Source organism: Peromyscus leucopus, chromosome 17 (genome assembly GCF_004664715.2).
Source record: "Peromyscus leucopus breed LL Stock chromosome 17, UCI_PerLeu_2.1, whole genome shotgun sequence".
In the NCBI taxonomy this organism is placed as follows: Eukaryota; Metazoa; Chordata; class Mammalia; order Rodentia; family Cricetidae; genus Peromyscus; species Peromyscus leucopus.
Genome location: NC_051077.1, coordinates 27,875,864 through 27,888,000, shown reverse-complemented (window position 1 = coordinate 27,888,000; position 12,137 = coordinate 27,875,864). Strand labels below are relative to the sequence as shown.

General features: G+C 42.2%; 1 protein-coding gene across 3 annotated transcripts; it reads left to right on the top strand.

The window, feature by feature from the left end:
* The first annotated feature begins 1,941 nt into the window (after positions 1-1,941).
* Triml1 (tripartite motif family like 1) lies at positions 1,942-10,529 on the top strand. 3 transcript variants are annotated; one of them, XM_028881111.2, is made up of 6 exons: positions 1,942-2,480; positions 2,726-2,821; positions 4,068-4,298; positions 6,261-6,283; positions 6,462-6,559; positions 9,794-10,529. In XM_028881111.2, exons 1-6 carry the CDS (start codon positions 2,055-2,057, stop codon positions 10,330-10,332), a joined length of 1,413 nt encoding a protein of 470 aa, XP_028736944.1. In that variant the 5' UTR covers positions 1,942-2,054; the 3' UTR covers positions 10,333-10,529. The 3 variants fall into 3 exon arrangements, with proteins under 3 accessions (XP_028736944.1, XP_037067464.1, XP_037067463.1); XM_037211569.1 differs by having other exon boundaries at positions 4,065-4,298; positions 9,797-10,529; XM_037211568.1 differs by having other exon boundaries at positions 4,065-4,298.
* Positions 10,530-12,137: the final 1,608 nt, after the last annotated feature.

The following is a 12,137-nucleotide window of genomic DNA, read 5'->3' as shown; positions in this document are numbered from 1 at the left end:
AGAAGACTGCACCTGTGTAGTAATGTGACTCCTCTGTTTGTTCATTTAAAAACATTTGTTTTTAATGTTTTGAGATAGAGTCTCACTATGCTGCAGGTTGGTCTGGCCCGGACCTTCCCTTGTAGCCCAGGTTGGCCTATAACCATCAATCATTGTGGTGCAGCCTCCTGAGTGCTAGAATTATGGCATGGTTCATCATACTTCATTTGAAACTTCCTTATGTTGATCCCTGGATTTGTGGAAAAAAAACTCCTGGTCAGAAGTTAATAACAAACAGTTATTAACTTACAAAGCTTATAAAGGGCAAGTGTTTTATTTGGAAGAAGGATTTGCAAATGGAACAGTAGTGTGAATTGAAAGTAGAACATGCCAGTCTCCTAATTCCAGATTGGAATGTGGGCTTTATGATGCACTCCAACTCAACTCTGAGACTTGACCTAATGACTCCTCCTAGGTTGGGATGTGAATTACATTGAATGGTGGTAGCATTTCCTAAATCCTTTTTTCCTATAATGGCATTTAAATTAGTGTTTTGCAGATTTATTTTTTTGAAGACTTTTGTTTATGATTAATTCCTAACAGTGTAGAAGCTGTGCCCATGTAGCAGCCTAGAAGTCACCTCAGTCATAGTGCTTTTATGGTGCCTCCAGATGTCACCTCTAATCCTGTAGAAAACAACACAACTCTTCGATGGTTTGTTTAAATCCTAGTTTGGGAGAATGGTGTATAAATGGCATATGTTAAAACATTGGAATCAATGTCTTTGCCCGGGATCTCCACTACCAGGCCAGGAAGTGATGGATCAATGACTTCAGAAAGGTTAGTTCTGGTTAGTCATGTTGAAGATAAGACAACACCTAATATCCTATTGGAGGTGAGTGGGAAAGAAGGATCAATTCTTAAAAGTCAGCACACAAGGTTAATGGGATAACTTCAATAATATAGACTTACAGAAGGCTGCCAAGCTGGATAGCACCAGGTCAAGAATATAAATATGGTTTGGCGAACCTAATGGGACTTAAGAAACACTTTCTAGCAAACAGCATGTGAAAAGGAGGCATGACAAGAAGGACTCATGAGCACATGACACTGTGAATGTACAGCACTTGGCACTAATCATAGCGGTCACTATACATCAATTGCTTTACATTAATTTTTTTCAGAGAGCGAAAGAAAAGTGTCTGCTCACTGGATTTCTGCCAAGTAAGAAACGAAAGAGAATAAGGCAGTTTATTACTAGTTTGAACATTGCTTGAAGATGAAAACAAGCAAAGAAAATTATATTTATACCAAGATATAATTTTTTTTCTATCCATCCCATGGTGCAATGGTTTTTTGAGGTAATGTTCAAGAATATCACTTGAACTACTTTTCATGGCAGAGGGGTTAGCATCATGGTCTTCCAGGGCTGAGTGATAAGCATAACTGTTAGTTCATTGTACATCTGATGTCAAGGAATAGTTCGGTGGTATAGTTCTTTTTTGGGACGAATACAGTCAAACAAATGCACTGAGTACCTGATCATTGTGCTGAAAGCTTAAGCATTTGTTAGGCAGAGAAAATGGTTTATTGATAAAAAGGATATATGTTGTAGTTGTCTTCTTCCCTAACTAGTTTTCTTGAGTGCAGTCTCCTAAAGGATTTAGACCACACTTCCTATTCATGTAGCAGAGGCTGCCACAATCTTTGTGCTGATTTGCACTAAGTAACTAACCCTCTGAGCCCCAAACCTATGTGTTTAAATGGTTTCATGATGTTGTTTATGTATAGGAACTAACTAAAAAAAAAAAATCCCAACTATATTGGATCCCAGCATCTAGCATGTGGCATACATAGAATAGATTCAATAAAAGTTTGGGGTTGGCGATGAGTCAGTGCCCAGGAGTTCCACATTAAGTCACAATTGGCTTTGTGCTGGAGAATACATACCATTTGGTGTAATCAGGCACAGAGGAGAGCCAGAGTTTCTTGTAACAACAACACAGCACCTGATCACCCCGTTGTGACTGAAGAGGACTTCCGTAATCCCAGACTAGACGCGTAGCCTTGTCTTGATGTCCATCCAAGAGAAAACATCCACCCCAGACTTGATGGAGAGCCTCAGAGAAGAGCTCACCTGTTTCATCTGCCTGGACTATTTCAACAGTCCGGTGACCACCGAGTGTGGGCACAGCTTCTGTCTGATGTGTCTCCTCAAGAGCTGGGAGGAGCATAACACACCTTTATCTTGTCCCGAGTGCTGGAGGACTTTGGGAGCTCCTCACTTCCAAGCTAATGAACGACTGGGGAGACTGGCTAGCATTGGCAGGCAGCTGAGATCCCAGGTCCTGCAGAGTGAGGATGAGCAGAGCAGCTGTGCAAGGACGCCAGGCGCCAGCAGGGTGTTCTCTGATGATGAGCAGAGTGTAATTAATTTCTCAACCCAAAGTCATGGGATAAACAGGGCATATTTCTCAAGCGAGGCCGAGGAGCAACACAAAGTAAGTTGGGTGGGTGGTTCAGTGTCAAAGCTCCGAGCACAGAACTGGTCCCATCCCTTAGTTCATAGTGGCCTCTGTCAGTGACAGCTATTGGCATATATCTTCAGGTAGCGCACTGCAAACTAACTTGGATCCCACTTCCACCTTTTCTTTGAGAGTCTCTGTCATCTTCCAGTGACTTGTGTTCTGGATCTTTTCACCCCTGGGAACTCTGCTCTTTGCCAAGGGGTTTGTTTCTACTGCAGGAAAAACTCCAGGACATCCTCAGTCTTTTACGGAAAAAAAAGAAGGAAGCCCAGGCTATACTGAACCACGAGAAGGAGCGAGAGGTGCTGTGCAAGGTCAGTGTCTGTCTATGTTTGGTCTTGGGTGTGAGCTACCTGGTGAAATGTCCGGGAGAAAGGACCATTTCGCGTCCTGCTTTGGGGCTGCCTGCCTCTCTGTGTTCACCTAGGATCTTCACAGTTCTGCTCAACTTCTCTCACTACAGGGACCTTTACTTCTCCTTGTGTTTCTTCCTGGGCTAGCCTCTATCTCTGGTGACTCTGATGAGTAGTATTCAAAATCCAAGCAGCAGCTTTGCAAGACAGGGTGGAAGCCATTTTAAAAACAAGTCTCTCAAATGCTTAGGGAAAAATTGCATGCAAACTAAAAGAAATAAAAAGACAATAATGGCAAAATAGACTGAAGCGTACTAGAATGAACGCCTAAGGTTAGTCACAGATTTGGACTTGAATTGCCCAGCAGTTAAAGGAAAGAATTAAATGTTTAATATGGCACAGTGTAGATGTTAGGGCCATGGCTCAGTGGGCTAAAACCAAAACCAAAACCAAAAACACTTGCCATGCAAGCCTGATGACTTGAGTTTGGACTTCCAGAACCCACATGAAAGCCAGGACAAGTATTTGAAACCCCTTGTGGGAGACAGAGACATGACAATCTCCAGAAGCTCATAGACAGGATAGGCTGGTATGCACAGCAGTGAACAAGGAGACCCTGTCTCAAACAAGGTTGACTGTAAAGACCGATTACACCCGAGGTTATCTATGGTCTGCACACATGCACTGTGGCACACACACACACACACACACCTATATCCTTGTGCAGTTGAAGTGAATATTTGAATTTCCCAGTAGACTCAGAGGAAGTTTGTTTTGTTTATTTGAGGCAGGCTTTCCCTAAGTAGCCCAGGGTAGCCTCGAACTCCTGATTTTTTTTTCCTGTCTTAGCCCCTCCAAGTGCTGGAATTTCAGGTGTGGTGTATCACCATGCACGAAAGACTTTGAGTTTTTTGTTTGTTTTGTGAGACATAGTTTTACTGAATGATCCAGGCTGCTCAGGAACTTGCTATGTAGAAAAGACAGTTCATAGCTTAGAAAATCTGATAGTGTTGACTGTTGTGAACATACACACCTTTCAAAACTTCACTCTTCATCTATCTTGTCAATGTAAGGTATACATTATAGGAGTGTTTCTGTTGCTAACGTGTGTGTGTGTGTGTGTGTGTGTGTGTGTGTGTGTGTGTGTGTGTATGCATATACAAACACATGGGTATGCTCGAGCATTTCTGTGCACATGTGATAGCAGGAGGAGACAAAGACGTGCAAGCAGGTTGTGGTGTCTGAATATATGAAGATGCACCAGTTCCTGAAGGAAGAGGAGCAGCTACAGCTTCAGCTCCTGGAGAAGGAGGAAAAAGCGAACTTCAAGAAGCTGAGGGAAAACGAGATCCACCTGACCAAGCAAGTCAAACGCCTCAGCAAAATGATTGGGCGGATCGAGTTCACCTGTCAGAACTTGACTTTGGAGTCTTTTGAGGTAAGGCAAACTTCATGAGGACACTAGGGAAAATTAATGGGAAAAAGAAAATGCATGTCCAGGTGGTGGTGGTTGCGCACGCCTTTAATCCCAGCACTCGGGAGGCAGAGCTAGGCGGATCTCTCTGAGTTTGAGGCCAGCCTGGACTACCAAGTGAGTTCCAGGAAAGGCGCAAAGCTACGCAGAGAAACCCTGTCTTGAAAGAAAAAAAAAATGCATGGTGGCTCCATTGTATTTCCAGTCACAGGAAACACATTTTTCTGTATTCATCCAAAAAATTAAGTTCTGCCTTAAACATAGTTTTCCTAAGGAACTGATTTTCTGTGTAGGAAAAATTCTTGACAAGGAGGAAAAATCAAACAATGAGGAAAAAAAAAACCAAACTTGCCCAGAGATAACTATAGTTTCTTCTGTAGCTACCTGTGCAAATTCAGCTTTGTCCAGTAATTCGTTATTTATTTGTAAGTTGCTGGGTGTGGCCAAGTCTCTCTTCTCAAAGATCTGGTGAAGGTGAGCACTGGTGTCACATAGCCTACAGGCAATTGTCATCATCTACAAAGCAGACTTGGAGTAGCAAATATTTCCTAATCAGATGCATGGCAGTTAAGGAGAGATGCTTGTACTAGAGTTAACAGGTGGCAGAACCCATGTGGTCCTGGGGCCAAGTCCCCAGTTCCATCTTTGTCTACTGCCTTCCCTAGGCTACTGAACTCATTAGCATCATCTGGGACCCACTTCAGCTTCAAGGTTATTCACAATCAGATTCTACAGAGTGCCATCTAATTTTGTGTCTTCTGAATGACTAAATGACATTTAAAAAAAAAAAAGAAAGAAAGAAAGAAAGAAAGAAAGAAAGAAAGAAAGAAAGAAAGAAAGAAAAAAAAAAAACCCCAGCATGGCCTTGGCCTCTGCTTTCCCTGAATCATTTTTCTTTGCTCATCTCTGGTTCTGGGACATGAGGTTAATATTTGGCTTCATTCTGAACAAGGGAAGGGGGCTTTGGAGTCCTACTTTTCTCTGAGCATATATTGGCAGGAAGTTCATGGTTGCTGGTGGTGGGAGAAACATTTCTTTTCTTTCTTTTTTTTTTTTATCTGAGTCAGGGTTTTTCTGTGTAGCTTTGCGCCTTTCCTAGAACTCACTCTGTAGCCCAGGTTGGCTTTGAACTCTCAGAGATCCACCTGCCTCTGCCTCTTGAGAGCTGGAATTAAAGGTGTGCGCCACCACTGGCCAGCTGAGACATTTTTTTCAATGATGTAGCCACTAGCAAGCTGCCCATGTTCTGTAAATAATCTCTTACCCATGCCCCCATAAAGAATCCTAATTAAACTCATTGGGTTATCAAACAAACAAACAAACAAGTCATGCGAGTAGAATTGTGGGCATGTTGGGAAAAGGAAGGGGATGAATAAGAGGACAAGATCAGAACGCCTTATTTGCATATGTGAATACATCAAAATATATTCTGTATTAGCATGAAAATGTCAGGATGTAGCCATTATTATGCATAACAAATATGCTAATGAAGTTAAAACACATTTTAAAAAAAGACTTTTTAAGAGGCAACAAGAGATTGCTTAGTGGGTAAGGTGATTGCTGTCAAGGCGAACCACCTGAGTGCTGTCCATGGCTGGGATTCACGTGATCCAAGAACAGACTTCCTTTGCTCTCCTCTCACCTCCGTATTCATGCATTGGCAAAGGACCTTCCCTCTATGTGATAAGTTGTTTAATTAAAGGCATGGATGAGAAATAAAAGAACAAACTATTCTCTGCTCAGTGTGAGAAATATCTCATGTTCATTAAAAACCATCCCTAGAAGAAGCCAGGCCTTGACTCTCTCTCTGTTAGCCCGCCTGTTACACAGGACCATGAAAGTAGATTCTGTGAAATGAACGTGGATTCAATGTTTGATAGTGATTGACATGAACAGATAGTAACCTTCTTCTCTTTGTATCCTTAGGAAGTCAGAGGAGCCATGGATCGGTAGGTTTCCATCACATCTCTAGTGGGTACCATGTGGAGATCTGGTGCCGATGAAATAGGGATGATGTGGGGATGAGGATGTGGATGTTGTTGGGGAGAGATGATAAGGACCACCAGGTTGGACTAGGTCATGTAGTATGTGCCAAGGAGAGACTGAGGCTCTCTTTTCTCTTGGAAGGTGTGAGCTGCTGTTGCTTCAGTGTCCAGAGACCACCATCACGGAACTGAGCCTGTGCCGCATCACTGGGATGAGGGATATGCTGAGAAAATTCAGCAGTAAGTCTGCCTCCTTGTCACATGTCCAGAGATTTCCATAGTTAAGTTCAGCACATGTTGTGGGCACCGCTGAGCTCCTGGGCAACTCCTGGCATCAAATATTTGGACATAAGGTTCCCAGCGACAGGATCCTGAGCGAGGGCTTAGCACCAAGTTACAAACACCACCTACGCTTGAGCCAAAAGGCAGGGAGCCTTGTTTGAGGTTGTCAGGCTCTGCTTGATGTCAAAGGGTTCTGCTTTTGTCTCCTTGTTCTGTGATGTGCACACACCACACACACCACACACACCACATACAATAATCCTCATGCGGAGGATCCTGCTTTGTCAGCTCTCTCTGTGTCAGGATAAAATCTAGCTTAAATTCTTTTGTTTTAATCTTTTTGTGTGTGTGTGTGTGTGTGCAGGCAAGCAGTGAGAGTTATTGTAGTGTGTGTATGTGTGTGTTCAGGTGTATGTATACCCATTCAATGGGTATAGAGGTCAGAGGACAACCTTGAGTGTTAGTCTCATAGCCAGATACTTTGGGAATACATTTGAATAGAAACTGTCTAATTTGGATTGCTATCCATAATGGTAAACTGCCGCCATTGTTCAAAGATGGGGGCATGTAGAGCCTGATGCATACTGGGGTACAGGGCATCCTGTAGTTACTGGGTGCATTGGTTGGAGAGGGGTGTGTGCACATAGTGCATACAAATGAAGGCACTAGACTGCCAAATACATTATTACAAGAGGGTATGTATGGAAAACAACTCAAAACCAAATGGGGCCCCAAACTTGACTGCTTGTTTGCCTGCTTCAATGGGGGTAAATTATCCCGTCAGGAGTTGGTGAAATCTTGAGGCCTCTCCTGTGACTTCCTCACGGGTGAGTGGAGATAAAGCTCCCAGGAGCTCATAGATGCATTATGATGTTGTCACTGCTGTGCTAACTCCCACAAAGCTGCATCTGACCATTGTATGGTGAACAATATGAATAGAATTTTGCTGTTATCATATACAATGATTTTTGTAATCTTAGCAGTTAGTCTCTAAGAATTTCAATTTTCTTTTAAATTTGTTTTTAATTTAATTGTTACGCATTTAGTAAATAAGAGCCCAGGCTGACCTAGAACTCCCTATGTAGTCAAGGATAATCTTGAATTTCTGGTCCTCCTGATTCCACTTCCAAAGTGTTGTGATGACAAGTTTGTTCGACCGCACCAGGTTTTGTGCGCTGCTGGGGATTGAACCAGGGCTTTGTGCACGTTAGGCAGGCATTCTACCAACAGTGCGACACCTCCAGCCCTTCCTTCAAATTTGTTTTCTAATTTAAAAAAAAAGGATGTGCTCTTAACTATGTGTATATGTGAACATTAATTTAGGTACCCAAGGAGGCTGGAGATGTCAGATCTCCTGGAGATGGCATTTCAGGGAGTTGTGAGCAGGAGTACTGGGATATAACTCAGGTCCTCTGGAAGAATATCATGCACTTTTAACCACAGAGTCATCTCTCTAGCCCTTGTTATTTTATTTATTTATTTGTCTGTTTGTTTATTTACTTGACAGAGTCTTGTTATGTAGCCCAGGCTGGCCTCATTCAAATTCATGGGAATCTTTCCGCTGTAGCCTTTCAAGTATTGGGATTACAGGCCTGTGCCATCTGGTCTGGGTTAATTTTTAAATTATTATTAGTAGTATTACAACTACTATTACAGTATTGGGGATTGCCTCCAGGGCCCTGTGGATGAGAGGCAAGTACTCTATCCTTGAGCTCTATCTCTATGCCGATTTTTAAAAATTTAAATTATTATTATTATTATTATTATTATTATTATTATTATTATTATATTTGAGACAAGGTCTCAGGGAGCCCAGGCTGGCTTCCAGTTCATTATGTAACTGAAGAAGACCTTACACTCTGACTCCTCTAGTTTCCACCTCCTGAATACAGAGATTGTAGTATACGACCTAGCTAGTTTCTATACGTGTATGTATACACACTTGTATATACATATATATATATATATATGTACATGAAAAATTATGATTGCCACAATGGTTAAATGCATTAATGCATAGGAAATGATTTACATTTTAGAAGGAGTGCAACAAATGTTAATTACCTGGCTGTCTCCTTTAGGAACTGCAGAAATCCTGCCATGGCTAACAGCAAGGGCATCCTTGTATCTTGTCTAGGAAACCACTTTTCTTATACTTCTACGTTCCTCTCACCATCACGAGTGTGCAGTCTCTCTGCACATGAGTCTATTCTTTCTGATAACTTCACTATCTGTAAGAAATGAGCTCAGAGATTCTGTTTTGTTTTTTGTTTATTTTGAGATAGGGTCTCATTACATATTCCAAGCTAGCCTTAAACTTATGGCAATCCTCATACCTAAGATTCCTAAATATTGGGATTACTGACATAAGATACCAAGTGTAGCTAGAGGTGGATCTTTTCTCTCTCACTCTTTCTTTCTTTCTTTCTTTCTTTCTTTCTTTCTTTCTTTCTTTCTTTCTTTCTTTCTTTCTTTCTTTCTCTTTCCTCTTTTCTTTCTCTTTCCTCTTTTCTTTTCTTTCTTTTTTTGAGACAGAGTTTTTCTGTGTAGCCCTGGCTGTCTTGGAACTTGCGAGCAGACCTGGCAGGCTTTGAACTCACAGAGGTCTTGTCCCTGACTCCTGGTGCTGAGATTAAAGGCATGAGCTACCACCACTACCACCACCACCAGGATGTACTTTTTCTTTTCTCAAGAAGACTATCTCAGAAAATTCACTGAAATTACATTTAAAATCCTTCTTGTTTATTTTGAAATAGGGTCTTACACTATAAAGCAGGCTGGTCTTGAACTCATTGCATAAAACAGTTTGGTCTCAAATTTGGTTCTGAAACTAGATATTGCTGTGTAGCCCAGGCTATTCTTCTACTTACTGTGTAGTCCAGGCTGGCTTTGGAGTCATACACTCTTGCTTTAGTCTTATGAGTGCTGCAATTGCTTGTCTGGCTAACACCTAAGTTACATTTAAAGAATAGGCCTAGCTAGGCTTGGTAGTTATGTCTAAATCCCAGCATTGAAAACGCTAATGTGGGAGAGAACTGCCAAGTTCAAGTCCAGCCTGAGCTACTTGGTTAGGTCCTGTCTCAAACACAGATAAATAATAACAGGACTAGCTATTAAGAATTTATCTTAAAATGAATATATTTGGGAGGTTTCCAAGGATGTCAGATGATTCACTCTTTTCTCTTCTTGCAGCAGATGTAACCCTAGATCCAGCCACAGCCAATGCCTACCTAGTTTTGTCGGATGATCTGAAAAGTGTGAGATATGGAGGAACCAGACAGCAATTACCTGACAACCCAGAAAGATTTGATCAGTCTGCAACTGTGTTGGGAGCGCAGATCTTCACCTGTGGGAGGCACTACTGGGAGGTGGAAGTGGGAAACAAGACTGAGTGGGAAGTGGGCATCTGCAAGGACTCTGTGATCAGAAAGGGGAATCTCCCCAAACCCCCTGGGGACCTCTTCTCCCTTATAGGCTTAAAAATTGGCGATGATTACAGTCTCTGGGTTTCATCGCCTTTGAAAGGTCAACATGTCCGAGAGCCTGTGCATAAGGTCGGTGTGTTCTTGGACTATGAGTCTGGACATATAGCATTCTACAACGTGACAGATGAGTCCCTCATCTACAGCTTCCCATCAAACGCTTTCCATGAAGCTCTCAGACCCATCTTCTCCCCTTGTCTTCCAAATGAAGGGACAAACACAGACCCTCTTATCATTTGCCACATCTGAGGGACATGCCCTGAGCCTTCAAAGACAAGGGCAAGGACCAGCCTAATCACTGAGATGGTAAGTGCGTTCAAAGCCTTCACGTATCAGATGATCTGAAAAGGAAAAAAAAAAAAAAGAAAATCCTCCCTCCCTAAAGACTTCCCACCAACCCAGTTCTGCAATGAAGAGTCGATTAAAAATCTATTCAACACCAAGAACAGAAAGCTGTTACCCTGCCTTTAACCCAGTTGGTTACGTGAGCTACTTCGTGTGTGCTGGCCACACACTGTACAGCACTGTTACAGTCCTCTTTTACCTGTCTGTCATAGGCCAGTTTGATAAATACACATCATTTTTTTTTTCAGTCTGCTTACTTGCTTTTCTAGCACTGTGCAGCTTGGGTTCTTATCATGTATAGCTTTGCCTGAGCGGCCACCTCAAGAGTGAGCTCCTCCATCTAGAATGGGTGATGGAGACTTAGGGCTCAGCCTCCTCTGAAAAGCTACTTTTCCCCATGAGGCCCGGAGTCCTCATCCTCAGGAAGGCTTACAAGTTTAGAATGTTGTTTAGATTTGTTTTGATCATCAAGACCATTCATGTGACTATGATCTTAATTTAGATCATAGTCTAAATTTTCTGTGGTTTATTGCAGCTAAAGGTCTGATCAATAAACGTATCAAGGTGACAGATGCCAAATAGCTTGGGTTTTAGCTGAGGGTGTTGGTTATACTTCTGATACTTGCTAAGAGCAGAAGTCTTTTAGTCACTGGAAGGTGGATGCTAGCCTTTCCCGTCTCAGACTGCCAGATTCTGGGAGGATGGAAATGTGTTCAGGTGAAAATCTTTTGGGTAGATCTCATATCACCTGCTGGAAGAGGTCTGCAACATGCACCCCATTTTTGTGGTCTTTACCTTTGGCATTTTTCTGTCCATCCTTTTTTATAGAAATCTACCTTACATTGAAGAATGTCACCAATCATAATGTCATAGAAAAGACAAGCCAGCCGTTAGGACTTGACCACCACACAGCTGCCTAATTAAAGGTTTTCAGGGGGAAAATGTCATGGGTTTTGTCTAAAATAGAAACTAGATGAGAGGGAGAGATGAGAGATGAGAAAGAGCGAGCGAGCGAGAGAAGAGAGTCTTAATCTTGAGCAGGGCATAGTGGTGCATACCTGTAATCAATGTAATCACAACATGGATGGAAGGAGGAGGATCAGGAATTCAAAATCAGTTTTGATTACACAGCGAGTTTGAGGCCAGCCGAGGCTTCATGGGGACTTGTTTCATCAACAATAAAACAAACAAACGCTATTTACATGCAAGGCCCACATGAAGTCCGTAACTTAGGTTTGTGTTACAGTTCATGTTCATCCTCTTCATCGACCTAAATCTATTTTGTTTGTCTGTCTGTCTGTCTCTCTCTTTGGTTTTTCGAGACAGGGTTTCTTTGTGTAGCAGAGTCCTGGCTGTCCTGAAACTTGCTTTGTAGACCAGGCTGGCCTCTAACTCACACAGATCCACCTGCCTCTGCTTCCCGAGTGCTGGGATTAAAGCCATGCACCATCACTGCCGGGCTCTACTTTCTCTTTTACTGTGATACACTTCAGCTTTGTGCCCCAGAAAGGCAGGGAGCAGATGGGAACCAGACTTCAAATGCCAGACAACACTCTCTTCTGTGTGTTTACATTTGTATTTTCATTCTGTTACCACACATAGTAAATCAATGAATGGGGATGGGGGTGGCATGACTAATTTACATGACCAGCAGATTTCTTTCTTATTTACTATTAAACTAAATAGCTCCTTTTTTTTTTTTTTTTTTT

Bases quoted from the DNA above. Each gene is read 5' to 3' on its own strand.
- Triml1 (XM_037211568.1), top strand. From the start codon at position 2,055: ATGTCCATCCAAGAGAAAACATCCACCCCAGACTTGATGGAGAGCCTC. The intron at 2,822-4,064 runs GTCAGTGTCTGT...CACATGTGATAG, and splicing joins AGCGAGAGGTGCTGTGCAAG to CAGGAGGAGACAAAGACGTG. The intron at 6,560-9,793 runs GTAAGTCTGCCT...CTCTTCTTGCAG, and splicing joins TATGCTGAGAAAATTCAGCA to CAGATGTAACCCTAGATCCA.